The 24,226-nt window shown below is 47.8% G+C and overlaps 1 protein-coding gene across 1 annotated transcript in view; it reads left to right on the forward strand.

The window, feature by feature from the left end:
• Positions 1-17,035: 17,035 nt before the first annotated feature.
• LOC119449402 (ubiquitin-conjugating enzyme E2-22 kDa-like) overlaps positions 17,036-24,226 on the forward strand; it is a 30,324-nt gene continuing 23,133 nt past the window's right edge. The window contains exons 1-2 of the mRNA XM_037712571.2: positions 17,036-17,211; positions 18,991-19,143. Of these exons, the coding sequence (XP_037568499.1) occupies positions 17,149-17,211; positions 18,991-19,143 (216 nt within the window). The 5' untranslated portion in view covers positions 17,036-17,148. The remainder of the gene's footprint in view (positions 17,212-18,990; positions 19,144-24,226) is intronic.

Below are 24,226 nucleotides of genomic sequence, written 5' to 3' on the forward strand. Positions count from 1 at the left end.
GTGTTTTTCACTTCTATCGCTCTACATGTGTACATATATACAGGGTGTTCCAGCTATCACGTAGCACGATTTAAAAAAAGAGGAACGACGTTACGCGAAGCAAACCGAGTGCGTATTGTTTCCAGTGCAATGGAGTAGCCGCCAGTAATTTTTTCGTTACTGAGATTTAGTTAGCTAATTGTAATTAATTATCTAACTCGATAAGTACTGTTCTAATTATCAAAGTGGCAATGAGAAAATTGTGCAGCAACATGAAAAACTCCCGATACAGCTTTCTGTTGCTCAATACGTGCTACATAAATGTGTTTTTCCGAGTGTGAAAGGAGCCCGCGAATACACGCAGAATTGTCGCGCGACAGGTCGCTCGAGGCACTTTGCATGTATTCGCGGGCTTGTTTCACGCTCGGAAAAACACTTTTATGTAGCACGTACTGAGCAACAGAAAGCTGTATTCGGAGTTTATTGCGATAGCAATTATATGGACACTCGAAAGCAGATTTCTGCCGTGGGCGTCGCCGTCGTCGTCACCGCCGTCGCCGTGAGGTTCCGTATGACGTCAACGGCGATGAAATCGTCGCCGCGCTCCGGACGCTGTATGTGCGAGTGAAAGGGCGCGAGGGACGCGCGCTTTCACGGGGAGCGAACGCACGTCGGAGAGCAAACGCGCGTTCTGCGCCGTGTTCCCTGAAGGGCTGCAGAATTAAGCGTCTCTTTCCTCCTTTCCATATATAGAGAGCAAACGCAACTTTTTCCGTCGCGCGAAAGGCTGTGGGGGACGGGAGGGAGGGAGGGGAGGCGACATTTAGCTGCGGCACTAAATGCGTATTCATATAAAAACGCCGCGCGCGTTCGGTGCGAACACGGGCAAAACGCCGACGGCGTCGACAACAGTTCAGCGCGTTGCTGGTGCTGCTGCATGTCCAAGTTTATACAGCTGATAAAACTACTATCCTTACTCCGTATAGCTCTCTACTAATTTGCTATCGCAATTGGTGCTTCGCCTTTCGGGTGAAACTGCGACAAAGTTTTTTCATGCTGCTCTACAATTTTCTCATTGACACTTTCACAATTAGGACAGTACTTTTCGAGTTAGATAATTAATTACAATTAGCTAATTAAATATCAGTAACGAAAAAATTACTGGCGGCTACTCTACTGTACTGGAAACAATACGCACTAGGTTTGCTTCGCGTAACGCCGTTCCTCTTTTTTTAAATCGTGCTGCGTGATAGCTGGGACACCCTGTATCTATAGGAACAGCTTTGAGTGTGGGGGCGTGCGGGGCAGCGGCCTAAGTTCTGCGCCGTTCGTAAAACACATTTATCACACTCCGGAGCGCTCGCATACGTAACTTACTGCAAAGGGCACAATTAACCCACAAACTTTGGGCTATACATCACCCATAGCCTACCATTCCATTTATGTGCGAGGAATATGAATAAGGTGCCTGACTGAGTTCACCGAATACACACACACACACACACACACACACACACACACACACACACACACACACACACACACACGCACACACACACACACACACACACACACACACACACACACACACACACACACACACACACACACACACACACACACACACACACACGCACGCACGCACGCACGCACGCACGCACGCACGCACGCACGCACACACGCACACACACACACACACACACACACACACACACACACACACACACACACACACACACACACTGGATGGATAAATGAATCTGATGGATGGATCTTTATTGAACGTCCGGCAAGGTTTTACGCAATCCGGGCTTAGGTTAGGTCTCCCATGGGCGGACGTCAAGGCCCTGCCTCAACGCCACCTCCCGGGTTTGCTGGACTAGCCACGTCTGGATGCCGAGGTCTGAGCTGCGCAGAGCGGCGGCCCACCTCGACGACAGTACTTACCTCGTAAAAAGACTTGGGGGACGCTTAAGCTTCGCCTATAAGAGTGGAACGCGATAGCATTCGAAGATCCCTGACTGCTTCTCAAGCTTTCCGGCAACTGCAGCTTATAGATGTAACCATAATGTTTTCCTGGAAACGCTGGCGGTGAACGCTATATGCACGAAGGCGAGCTATCTGGCTATTTTTTTAGGGACGAAACTCCTTATGGCGTGGCCCGAGCGTCCCGTCGTAGGTAACCGCCTCCGGAGTAGCGGAGAGTGAGTGGAGAGGAAGAGCGCGCTCTGGCGTGTGAGGGGGCTCGCATCGCGGGAGCTCGGCGGAGCTCCCGCGTGTGTGGAGAGAGTGTAGGAGAGGGTAGGTGCAGTGCTTCGCCGCTCCTTCTCTCGCCGTTCGCTCTCTCTCCTCCCTGCGCCCCACTCTCCCGTTCGCTCGCTCGCAAGTATATATAAATGGAGTGAACCGCCAGCGTCCGCGTAGCTAACGCGTGCTTGAACTGGCCGTAGAGGGCGGTACTTGTACTATATAACGAATGCATATACGCTGAAAAATGCAAGATGGTACGATACTAGAGGGCGTTACTTGTAGTATGAAAAAATAAAAGGTTCGTTTTATGAAAACAAGAATGACGTCACACGTACGGAAGGAGAGAGACGATCGCGTGTTCTTCGGCGGCGCCGTACGCCAGGGGGTGCTCTATAATATAATAAACGCGCCGTTTTGGCGCGCGCGCGTTCTGAGGGTATGCGGAAGATGGACAAGGCTGCTGAGCGGCGTGCGCGCAGGGCGGCGGCGGCTTGCGCTCGAAGAAGGGACCCCGACGTGCGGGCGCGCGAGGCAGAAGCGCGCCGCGAAGCTGCGCGGCGGCGCCGACAAGATCCCGGTGTACGAGAACGAGAGGCCGAAGCGGCGCGGCAGCGGCGCCAGGCCGCACGAGAAGATGATCTCCAAGCCGTCCGGCAACGAGAAGCGACGAGAAAGCGTGCCTATCGACGGGCGAACGAGGAGGTCAGAGTTCGAGAGGCGGCTGCAAAACGTGCCAAGAAAGAACACGAAGGTGCCGACGCCCGGTTCAAGAGAGACTTTCTGGACGTTTCGTTCGGCCACAGTTGCGACGTGTGCGACCGGTTGTGGTTCTCGAACAATCTAACCAAGATATCGTCCATTAAGAACGACACCGCTCGAATAACCGCCATCACCTCGTTGCTGCGTGCCTTTCCCGACCACGACGCCACCACCGTCGGTGATGCTTCGCCCCATTCTTCATCATTCACCCCGTGGATATGCTGCAATTTTTTTTCATCACCTACACATCATAGAGCCCCCTCTCTTTCCGAGAAATTCAACCTTGGGGACATTTATTAACGCGACAAAGGGCCCGGTATTGCGGGTAACCGGCGTGCGATGCGGGTATCGGAGAAAATCCCCAACCACCCCGACCGCGCAGGCCCTCCACGTGGTGCAAGGTTTTGGTGAACAAAAATTCAATTTCTCATATTGAAATCCGTCAGAAAAATGGTAAAGTACGACTTTACCATTCGGCGTCGGATTCGCCGTCGGACTGTTTACCAATCGGCGTCGGATTGTAATTTGAATGTACGCGAAAACGTAATTCTGTTACGAGGAAAATCAAACACAAACCCCTTTTCTAGCATTTCTACCAGACCTACAGCCGCGCGTTGCGATGCGAACGGGTCCCAATAACGCTATCGCGTTCTACTCTTAAAGGCCAAGCTTAAGCGTCCTCTAATTTTTGTTCTCCCAAGGCAGCTGGCTAAATATTGCGCTATTCATAAAACACGCCTATATAACGTGCTGCTTGGAGCGCTTGAATACATAATTTACTGCAAAGGCCGCAATTAACCAACACACTTCGGGCTTTGCCTACACATCATACACAATCGTCCCCTTTTTTCCACCAACTGTTGGCTTGGTGTACGAAGTAGTAAGTGAATGTTTATTTTAAATAATAGGACGAAAATTACTGCTGACCGCGCTTTCCCGGTCTACATCTTTTTGACACATTAGCGGTGGTAAGCAGTGTAAGTAGAGGAGAGGAGGGGGGGGGGGGGGCAGAGTATAGGACGAGAGGACAGAATAGGGCGAAAGAAACTATTTCCATATTCTACAATGTGGTAAAAATAATAAATAAATAAAATTAAAGTAAGTGTGTCAACATGAAGAAATAGTCCGCTTGTGCTGTCACTTCGGCGAAAGTGCTTATTGACCCGGTAAGTTTGGCGGGTGACGTACAATAAAATGCCGAAAAAACGAGGGTTAAGTAATTACTTTCAACGCTCCTAATTAAGCCATAAACGTTAAGATTTCGCGAAAGACTACATTCACTATACTTCCCATGGCTGGCAAATATAAACTTAGTGTAGAGTTCGCTAGGGACATTTAGAAACAATGCTGATAACGATCGTATGACATCTCCGAATACTAGTTTAAGAATAGTTTGCAAATGCTGTATTTGATGCACACATATTTAACTTCCCGTACATCTTTTGCCAAGGTGGTTGCCCCATTTTCGCTAGGTTTGATCTGCCGGCAGTGGCTACATTTTGTGCCACTTGTAAAACATACCTTTATTATACTCCGCAGCACTTCAATTTATTGCAAAGGCCACAATAAACCCAGACATACTACCTACACATAACCCATAACGTTCTCCTTACTTTCACCAAATTTAAACACATGACTCGTTTATACCAAACTCGTATAATTACGTTGTTGCCGAACTCGTATAGTTAACGCACAAAAATTAATACCAATAAATGAAAGCTCAGTAATTATTTGCAGTGCTGAATTGAATTCTGTCATTTTACGTGCCAAAACCACGATTTGGCTCCGAGCAATGCCGTAGATGGGGACTCCGCTTGCATTTCGCCCCCATCGAAATGCGGCCGACGCGGCCGGGATTCGATCCCGGATCGAATGGCGCAAGTCAAACAGGCGCGCGCAAAGGCCAGGAGAGTCTGTAGACCTGATGACCTGGTGCTTAGCAGCGCAACACCACAACCGCGAAGCCAACGCGGCGTGTATTATTTGCAGTGATAATTATGCCAGTAACGTTAAAGTTCTGCCACATATTGCACTAAAAATACCCCCTTCTCCTTCATCTCCACCGAATTGGAAATCGGTGTTATATATAGTTCTCTTAGAACTTTGGGATACATCCTAAAGAAAGAATGGCGCAAAAAAAAAAACCTCATATCCACAAGTTCAGCGCGAACGCGGGGAAACGCGGACGGCGTCGGCAGCAGCTCTGCGCGTTACCTCGTTGGTGCTGCTACAATTTCTTTCTCTTTCTCTCTCGCTTTCATTTTTCTCTTTCTCTCTCCCGAGCATAGCCAACACCCCCTAGGCATAGTGCGCGCCACGCACATGCTCTCCATCCCTCTCCTTAACGCCCCATGTCAAGGCAACATGTGCACGTCACGGAGAGGAGGCGAAGTACACGCCGTTCCGCAAGATGGTTGCTATAGGCAAGGCGCGGTGATGTAATCGTTCAGCGAGGTTTTTTGTATACGTGTTACGGACTGACGGTCGGCTTAAACAGCTCCGGTGTTAAAAGCTTGACGGGCACTTTGCGAAAGAACGCAACATTGTGAATGAGAGCGTCTGCTTTCACAGGCGCGCGCAACGGCCAGGAGAGTCTGTAGACCTGGTGACCTGATGCTTAGCAGCGCAACACCACAACCGCGAAGCCAACGCGGCGGGTATTATTTGCAGTGATAATTATGCCAGTAACGTTAAAGTTCTGCCACATATTGCACTAAAAATACCCCCTTCTCCTTCATCTCCACCGAATTGGAAATCGGTGTTATATATAGTTCTCTTAGAACTTTGGGATACATCCTAAAGAAAGAATGGCGCAAAAAAAAAAAAAAAAAACCTCATATCCACGAAGTGAATTGAAGTTGGCGCCACATGAGAGATGCGGCGCCAACAGCGTCTGTGACTGCACGGCTGACCACGTGATGGGCGGAGCCTAATACATAAGAGGAGTTGGCTGAATAAAAGAGGCTCCTCTATCAGCCTAGGGCACGGCGTCCTGACTGCGTTCTTCGGGACACAGCGTCTCATCGCGACATGGTGTCAGAAGCTGGTCAAGTATCTTTCCTCTGAGCGACGAAGCTACAAGCAACGATGTCAGAGAAGCCATCAATGCAACTGAATTGGCTCCAGCAACCGCCACCGCTGGACTGAGCGCACGTGAGAGTGGCCGGCACTTCGACGATTAGCGGTTTGCAATTGGACTCAATGAACGCTCCGGGGAGGCCAGGCTCGCACGCCACTCTATACACAATGGGACGGCAAGCTCGTGAAGTCTTCAGTACGTCCGAGCTACCAGAGGAAGAGGCTAAAGACAATGAAGCCGTAAAGAAAAAAATCACATCTCACCCTACGGGCAACCATGGTGGGATGCGAAAGCATCGCGGGGGGTGCGCATCGAGTTTCCGTTCCGTTTCACTTGGCAACACAACCCAATGAAAGTTAGAGTGAGAGAATGTATTGAGAAGAGAGGAGACGTTTGTACGGGGTTGTTGCGTCTTTATTTAGAGATCGTACGTGACTCCTAGCGTCGGTGCGCGCGGTATCTTGAAGACGATGGCTTTGTGGTCGGTGAAGTGTAGCGTCAATGGGTCTTGCTGCAGAGGGTAGAGTTTGAAATTTGCGAAGACGAGGTCTATGCACGTTCCCCTGATGGTGGTGGGTTGTCTGTGATCTTGGGAAATGCATCACAAAGAGTATACGTCCTTCATGTGCTGCACCAGCCAATCGGTTATCAGTATGTCTACGTTGAAGTCCCCTGCGAGTATGAAGGGCGCGTGTCTGTAGGTCTTGGTGTACTCTACCATGCTCCTTGCGAGGTAAAGTTCGACGCTTTCTCTTGAGATGTTGGGTTTGAGATACAGCGTCATGATGACGATGTTATTGTCATCGTGGAACGATAGTCGGATGGCCGAGTGCTCTCCGTTGTGCCTTTGAGTGGTGACCAGTAGGTCTAGGTCCTTTGCGTTTGCGGTGAGAGTGCGTTTCACGTATACGGCGACACCACGGACTTGCCGTTGCAACTAGCGCCGACGTTGACGTTGTTCATGGCGTTTCGCACATCGTTGCATAGAGAGAGAATGACGGAAGCACAGCGAACGCGCGCGTTATACTGCGCCGCGACACTTGCGCCACCTACCGGCGTACCCTTAGAGAGAGGGGAGAGAGTGAGAGAGAGTTATATGCAATGATATGCGGCGCCGCACCTGTGGCGGAGAGGGGGAGAGGGGAGGAGGAGAGCACACACCTGCGTAGGAGAGGAGAACGAGGGAGAGTTGCGCATGCGCAGTATGGGTGCTGACGTCCGTTCGGACACTGCCCCGAGCATAAGATGCTCTCGCATCTAAAAAAAATTACACCATCTTCCCGTAGGGGAATCGCTCACGATTCCCGCACGGCAATCAGCAATTACATCAAAGGTCGTATTTCAAAACAAGCGCTACGCATCCTAAACCAAGCCCCTCACTCACTTGAAAAGCAAATCCCTCTCGTCTGGTTCCCAGCGCACGCTGGCGACGTACATCCGCACCTCACCAACCTCAACGAGGTCGCTCACTCCGTAGCACGAGGCCTTGTCAACCGTGCCGGAGACAGCGCAGGTGCACCTGCGGAACGCGATCGCCTCACCAGCAACAACGACCTCACGAAATCATTCTATCTCAACAGAAGAACCTCCCCCATCCCTCATCACAAGCTAAACAGAGCACAGGCAACCACCCTTCGCCTGTTACAAACACGTACCCCTCACTAACACGTTACCACAGGATCTACCCGGACACCTACCCTAGTAACATTTGCAAGATCTGTAAGACTGAGGCAGCATCGCTTCCCCACATGCTATGGGAATGTAAAAACCAATATCGGACAAATAATACCGTGACCCTCTCGTCGAGATGGCACGCCGCCCTGCGCAGCTCCCAACTCGACGACCAACTCTGGGCTACCCAGCAAGCCTGCGAGGCGGCGAGGAGGCAAGACCTCGATGTCCTCACGTGGGAGGCCTAGGCCCAGCCAACTAAACTGCTGGTTTAAATAAAAGTTTGTTCCTCCTCCTCCTTCCCGTAGGGGAACCCTGAGCGGTATGCGAAGCAGCCGTGGGGTCCGACTCAAGTTCCCATTAGTTTTCAGATAGGCCTGTCGCGGCTTCCGTTTCGTGGCAGTGGCTCGAGCCCTCTTCTCCGTGGCGCTGTCCACGGCGTTGACGCTGGCGGTGTCCGTGGCACTCATCGCGGCGTTGCGGGAGGAGAATGAGAGGACGAAGTGAATGATGATGAGTGGGCAAAACACCGGAAGCGTTCTCCGGAAGCAGGAAGCTGGCTTCCGGAACCGGAAGTGGACGCCGCACGGCGGAGGGAGGGAGGGGGTGACATAGCCCCGAGCATAAGATGCTTCGCATCTAAAAACGTATGCGACTTGCACTAGTGGTGCAAGGCTGGAGTAAACAGCGGAGCTGGTAATCGACCTAGCTTCTTCCAGGTTTTACTAGGCTTGGCTAAGTTTTTATACGAAGTGCTAAGAGCTGCTAGGCACGGTATTCCGAATCCGCTCGTCGCCGACGGGCAGATTCTCGCTTGGCCGAGCGACGCGCTACAAGATGAGCGGCTTCTTCTTCGGGTGTCCGGATCTTCTTTGGTCGTCCCATGTCAAGCCTACATGTACTATGCCAGAGAATCAACGAGAGTTCTGCCGCCGTCGCGGCGGCTCCGAGCTTTATCTCTCCGGTGACGTCACGGCCAAGCTGGGCCTCCACACTTGCCGGGGCGTGGCTGGTCGAAACCTGCCGAGCCACCGCCAGAGGCGCCTGCTGCAGTCACGGACACCGCGCGCGTTCAGCGCGAACGCGGGGAAACGGGGAAACGCGGACGGCGTCGGCAGCAGTTCTGCGCGTTACCTCGTTGGTGCTGCTACAATTTCTTTCTCTTTCTCTCTCGCTTTCATTTTTCTCTTTCTCTCTCCCGAGCATAGCCAACACCCCCTAGGCATAGTGCGCGCCACGCACATGCTCTCCATCCCTCTCCTTAACGCCCCATGTCAAGGCAACATGTGCACGTCACGGAGAGGAGGCGAAGTACACGCCGTTCCGCAAGATGGTTGCTATAGGCAAGGCGCGGTGATGTAATCGTTCAGCGAGGTTTTTTGTATACGTGTTACGGACTGACGGTCGGCTTAAACAGCTCCGGTGTTAAAAGTTTGACGGGCACTTTGCGAAAGAACGCAACATTGTGAATGAGAGCGTCTGCGTTCACAGGCGCGCGCAAAGGCCAGGAGAGTCTGTAGACCAGTTCGTCACTGCGCTACATGTCTTGGCAGACCGTTGTGACTTCGGCAGCCTGAAGGAACGGATGATCCGAGACAGACTTCTTGTCGGGCTCCGCGACACAAAGCTCTCAGAAGCTGTACAATGGATTCGCAACTCACACATGCTACAGCGCTGGCAAAGGCTCGTCTAAAGGAGAGCGTTCAACAGCAGCAGTGGGGAGACGATGGCCAGTAACTTCAAGACCAAGGGTCCAATGTGGACGCCGTGGCTCAACAGAGACACCGGCTACAAGGCCAGGCGCGTCCGCAGTGCTACCAACGCCAGCTTCACGGCGAACGCGGGAGGAACACTGCCGCTAGTGCAGCGGCGACGCCCACCCCAGGACTGCGTGCCCGGATAGAGCTGCCAATTAAGTGTCACCACTGCGGCAACAAAGGGCACTTTGCTAAAGCCTGTCTGAAGAAAGGGACTACTTCCGCTGAACGAAAGATAGACGTTAATCGGAAAACAGGAGAAACTTTCTTAGGAGCCGTAAGCGCTAATGGCAAAGTGCGATTTGTTCAGGTACGCATAAATTATGTGCCCATTCTTTCTAAAGTAGGCTCAGGCGCAGAAGTGTCCGTGTTACCTTCAGCGTTTCCGGGATTACCAACCCGACTAGAATCAGGTCCGAAAGCGCTTTTGCATGCTCTCTGAAGCTGTGGCCAAAGCTTCGTGTCGTCCATCCAGTCAAACGCGTCTACATCTCACGAAACAGAGGTTTGCTAAGCCGCACCGGCGTCATACACATTCAGTGTAAGCACGGCGGCAAGGGAGGCAGTTGAAGAAAGCAATGGACGCGTCACCACGTGATCAAACAGGGCAGCGCCCTCGGGATCGCTGCGAAAAGGGTCAATATAAGACGCGTTGGCTGAATAAAAGGGGTTCCTCTAGTGAAGGTAATCTAGTACACTGTAGGTTCCTCTATCACCCGAGGGCACGGCGTCCTGACTGCGTTCTTCGGGACATTGCGTTTCATCGCGACAGTAAACACGAACGCGTGCAATACATATGACATACATACCTATTACATAAAATAATACATATTATGGATAAAGGCAGTATGACTCTCTGCATGGAACGCCTGAACAAGTTATCTTCTACAAACACTGTAATTAACGTACGCAGATTAAACACTTATTGTACTTAAGTAACGCACAACATGATTCTTACTTCAACGAAATGTAAACAACGGGCCTCGCATAATTCACAGAGAATGCTGGGAAAACGGACTATATATACCGTGTGTTCCAGCTAACGCGTTCGCCAAGCTGTTCAACGAAAAAAATGAAAAGAAATCAGGGAACACGGCGCAAGATACAATTATAAGACCTATCTAGTGTTCGGTCATCAGGTCTTGCGATCGAACACCGGAGGTTTTAAAATGGTATCTTGGACCATGTTTTTAAGCGACGCTTTATAGGCTCGCAAGTGTCGGCGGTGGTGGTGGTGGTGGTGGTGGCGGCGGTGGCGGCGGCGGCGGCGGCGGCGGCGGTGTCACGCTGAAAAGTGGGCCGATCCTGGCGATAGTGCAGAAATGGTCCAAGCTCAATGGCACATAAAAGAGAGAAACAGACAGAGAGAGAGACAGGAAGAAGGCGAGAAAGAGAAAGAAAGAGAGAGAGAGAAAGTCACCACGAAGGTCAGAGAAAGAAAGAAAGAGAGCGAAAGAAAGATGATGATAAGTGGTTCTTGAGGGAAAGGGAAAGGTTGGCGCTATCTTCTGCAGCCCTTGAGGGAGCACGGCTCAGCGCGAAAGAAAGAGGGAGAGAAAGAAAGAAATAGAGAAAGAGAGAGAGAAAGAAAATCACCATGAAGGTCAGATACACACGTGACAAGCTTCGCTTACCCCCATTTTCTCGACAGGGGAAGGGCTGGTGATTTTTTTTAATCTCTTTTTTTTTTTTTTTCGTTGAACAGCTTGGCTAACGTTAGCTGGGACATCCCTATATTGGTACACGTGCCTTGTATAACGTATGAAAACTGTGAGAAAACGAGTGTTCAGTAACTATTTTCAAGGCACATAATTATTCTACGCACTTCAAATTTTCGGTACAGGACACCTTATTTTATCTACGTATGAAACTGCTGCCGTCTTTGGTCCTTCCATGAAAACGGGAACCTAAGTTAGCCAGAGGCTCCTAAAGTTCATCAGCATATCACCCCGAACATTTCCCTCATTTTCTCAAAATATAAACTTCGTGAATTATCTAGTTTTCTTTTTCAGAAAATTGTGAGAGGCATATATAACGTTTTCGAAAGCTAGTCGAGCTAGCAGCTTCGCAGTAAATATGTGACAGTGTCTAAGTTTTAGGTCGTTTAATTAACGAAATCTGCATGGGTGCATCGTTAGAGCTCGGTTGCGGGCTGTACAGAACATAACAATTAAGGTTTGAAAGGGCAACCAACACCTGTCGCACAGGCCTGACTCGCTGCCAAATATTACTCCCTCAGTGGTCCTAGAAGCTCGACGCATGAGGTGGACGCAGGCTGTACGTACAGCAGCTTTCCGGTGCAACTAAATGAAATTAAATGTGTTTTCAACGCATTTGGCACTGTGGGCTTCCGAAAACAAATCACAGTACGGGTGCGCGAACCCACGCTTCCGGTCGCAGTGCATTAAATTTATTGCTTAATCAGAGATACATTGGTCCGCGTCACGTTATGGGCAGAAAGAAACTATCTTTCGCTCACATAAATTCGAGGGTGAGGCCCTGAAGAACGTTTTCTAAGAATGATCATTCTGAGCCGTTATGTACCGGTTCGAACCGTCATATTTTTGCTCCGGTTCATATTTTGCTCCGGTTGAAACTGTTCGGTTCAACACCCTGCATGCGGGACATTAATTAAGGACACGCCGATCAAGCTGCATTACTTGACGCCTACGTGTTCAGAAATGTACGTTCTAGAAGTCACGCTTGACTTCTAGAATGTGAGTAGACAGAGGGCATATTTACCGGCTCAGACATGATTTCCGAATCTTCTGCCAACGCCGTTGCCGTTGAATGAGGACGCCGATTCATGTCTTTCTCTTTATTTTCTTCTTTTCCTTGCTCCTTGTGTAAGTACATGTAGATTCTTACCCACTCCTTGTGCAGCTACATATGATATAACAGTATTATTTCTTCGCTATTATTACACCTGCACTATATCGGGCCGCATCTTAAATGGCTACTGATATATTTTTCCATTAAATGAAAGCTTAAACCTCTAAAACACAGAAAAAAATGTGACAAGCCTTTTTTGGAGCCAGTTTCTGTTTCGTTTCCCAGGAGGATACTGTGTCGTGTCGTCACGACACAGTATATGGTCACGTGGGAGCAGGAAAAGCGACGTTTCGCTTGGCTCGCTTGGTTGCCCCTATAGTGAACTGGAATATTCTAATTCACTATAGTTGCCCCACATGCTGCTACTCGCCGTGATGAGGGCTGAAGCAACAGCGGGCGTCCGAGCGAGCCGGAGCGAGTGTGCATTGTACTGCTCCTACTTACGCCACAGTATCGAATCTGGCTGTAGAAAAGCTATTATAATAAATTGTTACAGGCTCTCTCAGGCTTCTGACTATTTTTAAGGGTTTTCAGGTCTAGTACTTTCATATAACGCAAAAAAATATTAGTCGAAAATATCATATGGTATTGAGCTTGATTACTCAACGAAGCGGACATTACTTACAACTGAAATAAGAATGCATGAAATAAGAACTTCTAATTGAAGCCAGTGACGTCACAAGGCGCTTGCGGTAAAAATGCGCTGTTGTTCCCCCTTACTTTTTTTCACAAAACGCCTTTTAACAGCGGAGCTGTTTAAGGTTAGGCCACGTAGTGCGAACAAAAAACTGCGCCTGGCGATGACGTCAGCGCGCGTTGCCTAGCAACCACCTCGCGGAGCGGCGTGTGCTTCGCCTCCTCTCGATGCCGTGCACATGTTGCCTTGACATGGGACGTTACGGAGAGGGAAGGAGAGCATGCGCGCGGCGCGCGCAATGCACGGGAGAGAAAAAGAGAAAGTGAGAGCGGGAGAGAAAGAAATTGTAGCAGCACCAACGAGGCAACACGCAGAGCTGCTGCCGACGCCATCCACGTTTCCCCGCGTTCGCGCCGAACGCGCGTGGTGTCCGTGACTGCAGCAGGCGCCTCTGGCGGCGGCTCGGCAGGTTTTGACCAGCCATGCCCAACGCCTCCTAAAAAGTTTTAGGAGGCGTTGCCACGTCCCGGCAAGTGTGGAGGCGCACCTTGGCCATGACGTCACCGGGGAGATAAAGCTCGGAGCCGCCGCGACGGCTGCAGAACTCTCGTTGACTCTGTGGCGAGTACATGTAGCCTTGACATGAGACGACCGAAGAAGATCCGGACACCCGAAGAAGAATACACTCATCTTGAAGCGCGTCGAGCGGCCAAGCGAGAATCTGCCCGTCGGCGACGAGCGGATTCGGAATAACGTGTCCAGCAGCACTTAGCACTTCCTAGAAAAACTTAGCCAAGCCTAGTAAAACCTGGAAGAAGCTAAGTCGATCACCAGCTCCGCTGTTTACTCCAGCCTCTTCCACCGTGCTCCAGCCTTGCACCACTAGTGCAAGCTGCCCACATTTTTTAAATACATAGATGCTCATAAATTACTGGAACACCAATGCATTCGCAAATTTTAAGAACGCATATTTCAAAACGTGTTATTCTCAGAATTCGTTCCCAGTGGATATGACTTTCGAAGCCACCGGCTACAATTCGTAGATTGTAATATGTGTGGTAAAGTAATTATTTAGAATGTAATTAGCGAAACTTTGTTAATTAGTTCAATGGTTCATTATGATCGACTATGTGATTTATAAAGAACTGGACAACTTCGTGGGCCGTGGCAAGTTGTACAGCTTTCGTCTCGGCGTAGCGTGTTAGATAGTCTGTGGCGACTATAATCCACTTGTTTCCGCTGGCTGACAAGGGAAAGGGTCCCAGAAGATCTATGCCGATTTCATCAAACGGCGCGCTAGGTGGTGCGGTGGGTTGGAGTAACCCCCTGGGCTTTAAAGACGGCGATTTCCTGCGTTGGCACTCACGGCAGCTTTGCACGTAACGCTTGACCGTGGTAGAAAATTCTGGGCCAGTAGTACGTCTGGCGTACTCTTGCAATCCAAGGTGTCCAGACGCGGGCTCATCATGGCAGGCTAGAAGAATGTCATCACGGAGGGCGGCAGGTACGACCAGTAGATACTCTTTGTCGCTGAGACTCTAGTTTTATTGCGATAGCAATTATATGGACACTCAAAAGCAGATTTCTGCCGTCGGCGTCGCCGTCGCCGTCGCCGTGAGGTTCCGTATGACGTCATTTGGAGAAGAAATCGTCGCCGCGCGCCGAACGCTGTATGTGCGAGTGAAAGGGCGCGAGGGGCGCGTCTTTCACGGGGAGTGAACGCACGGCGGAGAACAAACGCACGTTATGGGCCGTGCTCGCTTTTTAAGGGCTGCAGAAGTAGGCGTCTCTGTTCTCCTTCACAATCACCATGTATGTAGAGCAAACGCGCCTTCTTCCGACGAGCGAAAGGCCGTGGGGGAGGGGGAGGGAAGGGAGGCGACGTTTAGCTGCGGCACGCAGTGCCTATTTATATCAGAGGCTCCGGCAACAGTCACCAACGCCGCACGCATTTTGAGCGAACGCGGGCAAAACGCCGATGGCGTCGACAACAGTTGTGCGTGTTGCCGATGCTGCTGCATGTCCAAGTTTATATAGCTGATAAAGCTAATATCATTACTTCGTATAGCTCTCTACAAGTTTGCTATCGCAATTGATGCTTCGCCTTTCAGGTGAAACTGCGACAACTTTTTTCGTGTAGAGGACACCCTTTCGGAGGCAGAAGGTCGAGAGCCTGCGAGAAATGTGTCGTGGGATTGTAACAATATATATATATTGGTAACAGCATCGCACGCGTAATGCGAAGACGTGGGATCGTTCACCACCTGCTGCCAGTTGTTTTTCCATCCATTTTCATTTTCATTAATTTATCATTTCTTAATTCAATTAGTAAGTACAAGTAATTTCTCCTATGTTGCCCTTGGTGTCATTGTTTGTTGGCTTCTTATGACATTATCATTCATTTTCATTAATTTATCATTTCTTAATTCAATTAGTAAGTACAGTAATTTCTCCTATGTTGCCCTTGGTGTCATTGGTTTGTGGCTTCTATAGACATGATTAATAAAAATCGGGTCCCTCGTTCTCTTCTTCTTCTCGGTCCCTCGGTTCTCTTTCTTCTCGTTCATTACATAACGAGGGCTCGAATCCGGCAACATTGATGCCTTCAGGTAGCATGTGGGTATAGAGCCCTTCCAGCCTCTATAGCGTGGGGGTTTATTGACCAGTCGCCTTCACCCAAAAAGATCACGTACTCGTGATCTCGTTGCCCTCACCCCAAATTGAATAGGGCGCAAGCTGTTTCGCTTAGACTTTTACAGACCGGCACATATCCGTGTCTGGCAGTTCTGCACGAAGTTTACCCAGACGTATATCGCGACGACGCCTGCCCGTCCTGCGAGCAGACCTCCACTCTAGCACACATGCTCTGGGAGTGCGGGTCGAGATACGCCAAGTTCAAGCAAGGGTGAGTGGGACTCGCTACTGTGTAGCCCCGCTCTAGACAAGCAAATCCTGGCTGTCCGGCGTGCCCACGACCGGGCCGGTGGGCTAGACCTGCCGGTCCCGACGTGGGACTAGCTAGCCGGGTGCGCGACGAGTTCGCGTCCTCGCCGGACCTCTAATAACTCACTCACTCACTACTGCTGACTCACTCACTCACGTACTCGTGGCGCCTGCGGCAGAAAGGATGTTCCACATCCGCCGCCTAAGTTTGTGAGTGGTGGCGCTGGCTAACACTCCTAGGGTTAGTTCTAGTTGTAAGACATAACTCCAGAAAGTGGATGGGAAAATGGCGCCGCGGTAGCTCAATGGTGAGAGCATCGCACGCGTAATGCGAAGACGTGTTCGTTCCCCACCTGCGGCCAGTTATTTTTTCATCCGTTTTCATTAATTTATCATTTCTTTAGTTCAATTAGTAAGTACAAGTAATTTCCCCTATGTTGCCCTTGGTGTCACTGTTTGTTGGCTTCTTATGATATGATATATATATATATATATATATATATATATATATATATATATATATAGGGGGTTTCTTTTTCTTGAAAGTTGAACACGATGGACCCGACGTAAAAGATGCAGGAAAGAGATGACGAACTTTTTGGAAATAAGACATTTACGTAATGTTTTCGGCTGGTGGACCAGCCTTCGTCAGAGTACAATTACACACACACACACACACACACACACACACACACACACACACACACACACACACACACACACACACACACACACACACACACACACACACACATATATATATATATATATATATATATATATATATATATATATATATATATATATATATATATATATATATAGCACAGCACTTCATAAATGAGGAACAGCAATAAAAAGAATAAAGGACACCGACAAAGCATAAGTATGCGATGTTATAAGTTTTTCTCGCATCTCCAACGCGCGCACATCGCGCAGGCATCGAATATCAAAACTGAAACTTATCAACGTGAACAAAAAAGAAAAAAAAACGAGAAGAAATTCTTACAATAAATTTTGTTAAAAACACACAAATAGAGAGGCTAAGTAAAAAATTTATTCAATAAATAAGTACTTTTTTTACGATAAAATCTTGAGCTTTCCGCGCACTGCATTGCCGTCTGTTTCGGGTTTTTTTAATGGCCGTCGGCGAAGGCCGTCAACCCAGCGGATCCAGCTGAGTTGCTTCACACCTTAGATTTTTAGCTCTAACCTAAAACATATATGGATTCTACGATACGATGGCTAACATCGCCGTGCAGAGAATAAAAAGGGAATTTAAGGAAGTCGTCAAAAGTGAAGAGGTGAGCAGTCTTGGTGTGCGCCGATGACGAGCGTTTTCGTTGCATTTTCGAAGCTCTTGGCATTTTTATCTGAATACCGTACTCTGCTACTTCACCGCATTCACCGGGCAGTTATCGCGAAGAGAGTTATGCACAAGTTACGTATAGCACCGTGTTGCAGACTTTGTATTCGAAGCGTTGAACCCAGAACTTGTTCAATGTCTGATGCTGTGTCGCATTGAGAAAGCTTCAATCTCTCTACCTGTGCTCAAATTAACCTGGAAACCGACGACGCGTAGTCGCGGTAGGCGTGTATTTTCGAAGTGTCATTCTCAGGACTTTCCAGAATGCCTATCAGGTGGCACTATACAAGTATTGAGAGCGGTAAAAGAGCTCTGTCGCATGTTGAGGAAGCTATCTATATATCGTTGCAGACATTGGGAGCTAATTACGTAACCGTTGCTGCCCCTTTGACACGCCTCGCTTAATTTCAGCCGAAGGAGTGTAAGAACTGGCTTGATTATGACTTGCGAGGCAGGCAGCGTGGTGCGCTGTGAAGGCGTCTGCTGGCTCGAGCACGTGAGTTCGCCGTGCAGAGCCGCGAGAAAAGCCAGCGTCGTGCTCCAAGGTCGTCGTGCCAGTCACTGGCAGTGTCCTGCATGCTCGCGAATGTCGCACGTTTGTTCCTGCGCTTACGTCTTAAGTTCCGTTTGAAGTTGTCGGCACATGCGCTCTAGTATCGTGTGGCTTGACCGGATGTTGCCCCACGTGGATTAGACGCACGAAGAACATGCTATGGCCCTGTCCCGCCCAGGATGAAAGCCTTGGCTAGTTGCTTCGTCATTTGCAATGTTAAAGTGGACGGACGTGAAACACACACAGGTGTCTGTGTGTCCTTCCTTCCATGTCTTTCGGACCTTCTTTCCTGTCGTAAGCGCAGCTACACGAGTAGACCAAGATGGCTCACTTCTCGCCGTCGGTAGTTTCCCAGAGCAATCAAAGGCCTTAAGGAAAAGTGAAAGCTCCCAGAAAATATTTATGCATTTTTATTATTATTATTATTTTTTACGTTCAAGTGTGCCGCAAACTGGTGCTTCTGAGTGTTCGCTGCTCAGTGAATAAAGGCTGTGCCACAACCACTGCACCCGAAATGTGTGCTACTGAGTTGCATAATTTCGAACAAGATTAGAAAATACACATAAATAATTATGAGTGATTATAAAGAATACATATAATTTGGTTGCAGCTTCATTCTGAAGCAATTTGGGGTCATGTGTACCTGCTTGCTAGAAAAGTACTGTCACAGAGCATCGCTCGTTTTGGTTTTGTGCAGCTTTCTCTGTCCAGATTTGGTCACCATAAAAGGACAGCTTCAAACTTCCATCGTAGTGTTCTCAGTAGTTCCGGCCAGTTGGTACCTTGAGGTTGTCTTGGTGTCCTTACATGCACATAAGTGTTCTTGCATGGTTTTGCTTTCAACTATCACCTTTGCACATTTACAATGTGTGCGTTTACCCTTGATATATGCAATGCTTGCTCAAGTACTTTTAGATTAAGTTAAGGCCTTTATATCACAGTTTTTGTCATTTTTTTATCGCAATACCTTGACATAATATACACTGGAGGTGTTGAGGTGTAGTCGGAGTAAATTTTCAGATATCAACATTTTTGCTTTGCAGTTACTGAGTGTTCCTCCTTTCTGTCGTTCATTTGATAGTGTGTTCATTTTGCATTTAGCATTGCTGCACTTCCCCTGGCATTTTGTATGTTGATGCAGGTCCTTGCTTTCCTGTTGTGCAGGTCGCCAAGTGTGCCATCAAAGTAGAGCTGGTGAATGACAACTACACAGAGCTTCGTGGTGAGATAGCAGGCCCGCCAGACACGCCCTATGAAGGAGGCACCTTTGTCCTGGAAATCCATGTCCCCGAGACATACCCATTCAACCCACCTAAGGTCTGTCTGCGGCAGCAGCAGCTTGCTGTATCATAAGACTGCAGGCTGGACATTCATTCAGTTTAGCCGCAAGGGCACACATCCCAGACTTCATTACATGATTACTAAAGAACAACACTAAACCAGTTAATGATGATGGGTAATGCATGCTGTCAATACTCTGTTTACATTTACTTGGTGGGAAGAGGTTAGTAGTTGCTATCTGGTAAAACGATGACCAGAGCTTCTCCCCTATTTAATTTTTGTGCTTAGACTGCAGTGTTGGTATAAGTGTGTTGTCATGGATTTCAATGTGTTTCTCATATTTGGCAATTTTCGTGCAAAAAGTGTTCTAAAGACCCGCTAGGTTGAGTTCGTGGTTGCTTTAGAATTTGTTGTAATCCCATATATTAAAAAAAAACTATTAAGTAGTCTTTAGTAGACAGTGTCGAAATCTCATGACATCATGAGGAGCTAGCATGGAAACCTTTCTTTCATTTTTGCACCTTTCTCGCTTACAAAGACTCCCCGGACAGTAAAGCTGATCTTTTTAGGTCTTTTTGAAGTGTAACTTAGCCGTCCGCCTTAGCTTTATATACATGGCATGAAATTTCGACATATTTAAGATGTATATTAAAATGACAGTTCATTAAACGGAATTTAGTTAAATGTGATAACATGATGTTTTTGCGTGCACAGTCCATTTTGCCAACTTCATTAAAGCATGCATAGTATCTTTTTAAACACCCTGCACATTTGTTTTGAGACCAGTGAAAAGCCAAGCCCTGTGTTGTTAAAAAAAAAAAAAAATTAAGGAAGGTTTCTGCCTTGCCCAAGAGGCTGCAAGCTTGTTGCTGTTTTTTACTGAATGCTAATTGCAAGGAGGCAGAATTCTTGGAAGAAAACAAAAGTGGTGCATTTCGTGGTAGCAGTAACAACCAAGAGACTCGATATATTTAGAAGGGCCCTTGCAACACTTCCTGAGCATTTCAAATAAACCGGCTTAGTTGCTAGACAATGGTGTCATGGAGATCTCTGACCCCATAACAAGTTGCATCCAACATAAAAATACCTTCACTATATCTGATATTCATTATATAAGCATATATTCATTACACACTGATATCGGCAAGAAACATTTTAGATCTGCTTTGTTATATCCATGTCTATTATATCAAGTTTCGATTCTATTACTCTTGTGCATGCAGTGGGAAGTCCATGATGTCCATCTGCTCATGCGTACAACCTTTTGAAATCCCTGCCACTTTTTGTGTTAATTCACGCTGGATAAATGTGATGGCCATTGGCTGAATTTCTTTAGATGTTGTGACTTGCTGCACTTTTGGATGAACCAAAGATGAAGACCAATTTCTGTTAAGGTAGTGGTGCCATCTGGTGACAGAATACAAAGCAGCACTGTGCTGATGTTGCGGCCTTATAGATTTAGTGGCAGAGTGAAGCGATATCGTAGCTGGGCGTTGTTGTGGAGAGGTAGAGCTTTGAGTGCAGTAGGAATAAAGAAAAGAAAGGGAAGGCCTCGAGGATGTGGAACATTTGATTGTCGACCGCTCAATTCATACAAGGCTCATCAACAAATGTTTTGTTGGAAAAGGTTGATTAGGAGATAATTGTTAACATCAGACACTATGCATGCTGTTAATCAAAATACCCAATTATAGTAGGAAAGAAGAATGGGAACCGAGGGGCTCGATTTTATTATGCATAGCCACATAAAGCCAACAGACAACTAAGCCAAGGAAAGCATCAGGGAAATTAGGTGTAGTTGAAATTGGAATGCAGAAAATAAGGAAGAAAAGGGAAATGAAAGTGGACGAAAAGATAACTTGTCGCCGGCGGGAGCCAAACCCGCAACCTCCGCATTACGCGTGCGTTGCACTACCAATTGTGCTATGGCGACGGCCATCAATTCCTTTTTAACATCCGAACATCCTTTTTAGCCCGAGCTAAAGGATGTTCGCCCACCATGGTTCTGAGTGGTGCTGGCTAACACTCCTAGGGCTAGATCTAGTAAACATAAATACCCAAGTAATTGGACGAATTGATGGCCGTCGCCGTAGCACAATTGGTAGTGCAACGAACGCGTAATGCGGAGGTTGCGAGTTCGGCTCCCGCCGGCGACAAGTTATATTTTCGTCCACTTTCATTTCCCTTTTCTTCATTATTTTTTTAATTCCAATTTCAACTACACCTAATTTCCCCGATGCTTTCCTTGGCTTCGTTGTCTGTTGGCTTTATGTGGTTACCAATTATAGCAGCCAATTTAGTACATTGCTTTTATTCATTTTCAGAATTTGCTCAGCTTCAATTACGTAAAATATCCAACCCCATTTTAAAGTCTGAAGCATGTGGACCTGTGTTAAAGTGGTTTAGTCGCATTACTGCTGTAAATGTCTTGTGAAAATTACCACATATTCGGTCTAGGCCATTTTGTCATCACAGATGGCTAAAGGTAACCATCAAGTACCTCTTGATTACTGTGAGTTGACACAAAAGTAGAGGATGCAGCATCAACGAGCCAACGTACCACTCTGTTAGATCATTTGTCTTTTGGCCAAGAAAAACAGTTTTTAGGACAAGAATCATAAAGAGACTGTTACTTTCTCCATTTACATGGAGATGCGGCCTCCAGCATCTGACCGGAGTATTCAAACAAAAATTGGTGTTTTCACATTCATGATACTATACCAGTCGGTAATAAGAACTGGCTTCAAAAATTATTATGCCCTTGAGCGGGCTTTGGGTCTGAGGAGGATAGACTGTTATTTGAACCTAACTTCTAGAACCCTTGTGAGACAGAAAGCACTACCAAAAACCATGAGAAGATGTCCCATCCATTTTGCCTTGTTGCTGTCTAGTCCTTTGAAACCTTTGTCCTGCAATGCTTTGCCAATTGGGCGAAAAGAATACCTCCCCCGTGCTTACGTCCCGGGAGCCGTTTATCTGTGCCGTGAGAAGAAATAAAAAATTTTGTGTAGACAGGAGCACAAGGTATACTACCGGACCTTTTCAGCTAAACTGCTGGCTTGGCTATATGCATGTGGCATGTCACATTGTATGCATTTTAATACATTGTATGCAGTTTAATACCGTGCATGGGCAAGTTCTTTGATCAAATAAAGCGATCTGTCCTGCGCCTCTTTCCTTAATCCTGTGTCACGCTGTTGAAGAAATCTGCTATGTGACAAGATGTACCAACCAGTCCAAATGAACGCACTACTAATAAATCAGAAGTATGCATCATTTATGTTGACGCCGGACAAAGAAAATATACATAGGAACAAAACGGTAGAGGTTAGACGTGGGCACCATGTTTCTCGTTTTGTCACAAACAATAATAAATTGAGCATTTGCTTGGAATTAACTTGTCAACAAATCTGTAGATTTTGGGGAAATGTGTTTTGAAATATTGATATCAGTGGGGCACCATTGTGTGTATTCAGCAAGGGGGGTATTCTGTAAGTGTCCACCTAGTAGACATGTCCATTTTGTCTGCTGCTGAAGTGCTGATTGGCTAGGGCTGCCTCTCTTCTAACACCTACCGCAGTCCAGCCAAACAGAACTTCAGCAGCAGACGAATTGGACATGTCCACTTGGGAGACAGTTACAGTATACCACCTGAGGTTCAAGTGTGTGCAACATTCAATGAGGCATTGCTTAATGCGTCAATAAGGACTTGTGCTGGTGTTAAAGGGCCCCTCACCAGGTTTGGCCGACAGCGCAGTGCATACTTCACCCGCTGATCATCATCTCTGCTAAGTGTTACAGCACTATGCATCGTGAAAACAAGTGAAATTTTGAACCAAATGATGTGCATTCCTTTTCAAGGAAGCTTCCCTCCCAGCTAGAGCATCAAGGTCAAATGCACAAATGCCTCTACATATAACGCACTGCTGTATATGTCACTCTCCATGACATGCGACTTTGGTTAATCATCCAGTGTGGAAGGTGCAACGTTTGCACTGTAAATGCGCCGCACAGCAGAAAAGGAAGAGAAGAAAAAAATGAAAGCAGGCGGGACTCATCACGTGAACCTGACGTGGTCCCTTGGCTCCGATGTGGGAGGAAGCAGGGAAAGCGTGTCGCTTGCTGATGTTAGTCAAGGCAAAGAGAGACAGTGGGTGCACGTAAACCCAGGTGGTAAGAATTAATCGAGTCCCCCACTACGGTGTGCCTCATAATCATATTGTCGTTTTGGCACGTAAAACCTCAGAATTTAATTTACATTAAAGCTCAATTTCTTCTAGCTCCTCCAATGATGAACTGATATGAAAAAATGTTTCGGTAAAGCACTGCTTAGATGGCGTTTTACAACTTCCAGTGTTTAACCAAAATTTGCAGTGGGACCCGGTGAGATCCCCACTGAGGCGTCCCCCACCAGGCCACATAGCAAACTTTGGTTATACGCTGGAAGTTGGTACATGCCTTCTAGGGAGCAATGTACTGTAAGACTTCTTCAAATGAGTTCATTATTAGCAGAGATAGAAATATTCGTAGTGTCGTGAACCCATGATTTCTGGAGGTGGGCTTCACTGCCAACATCGACACTCTCACCACTTGCCCCATCTAGACTCTGCAAGCAAAATTCTACCCTGCATTCTCCAACACCGGAGCCAGAGGCTCACATCACGTACACATGACAGTCCTCGCCTTTTTTCGATCTTTTTTTTTTTTTTTCAGTTCTTGCTGCGCGGCGCACTTCCGGTGATGGTCTTGTGCTGCATTGGTGTCGTTTCGCTCTGTGCACGATCTTGTGAGCTGTGCATAAGAAATGCCTACATTTTTGTCTGGCTGCTTCTGTGAAATAGAGCCATCAGTGCATGCACGTTTCGAGAGGCTGGCCCGGCTCATGGATCCTTACCGCATGGAGGATATTGTGACATCTTTATTGGCACCAGACTAGCTAGTGGTATGATAAGTCAGTGCCTCATGAACACTGAGGCAGACGTGAGCAGATGAAAGAGCATGATCGTGCCCTTAAACATTGCAGAAAATGACATACTATTAGTTTCGTTCTCTGCGCGTGCAACTGCACGACGTGGGAACAAGCAGACGAAGCGGAATTACATCTCTTGCTACTGTGCGA

This window comes from Dermacentor silvarum, chromosome 4 (assembly GCF_013339745.2).
Source record: "Dermacentor silvarum isolate Dsil-2018 chromosome 4, BIME_Dsil_1.4, whole genome shotgun sequence".
NCBI lineage: Eukaryota > Metazoa > Arthropoda > Arachnida > Ixodida > Ixodidae > Dermacentor > Dermacentor silvarum.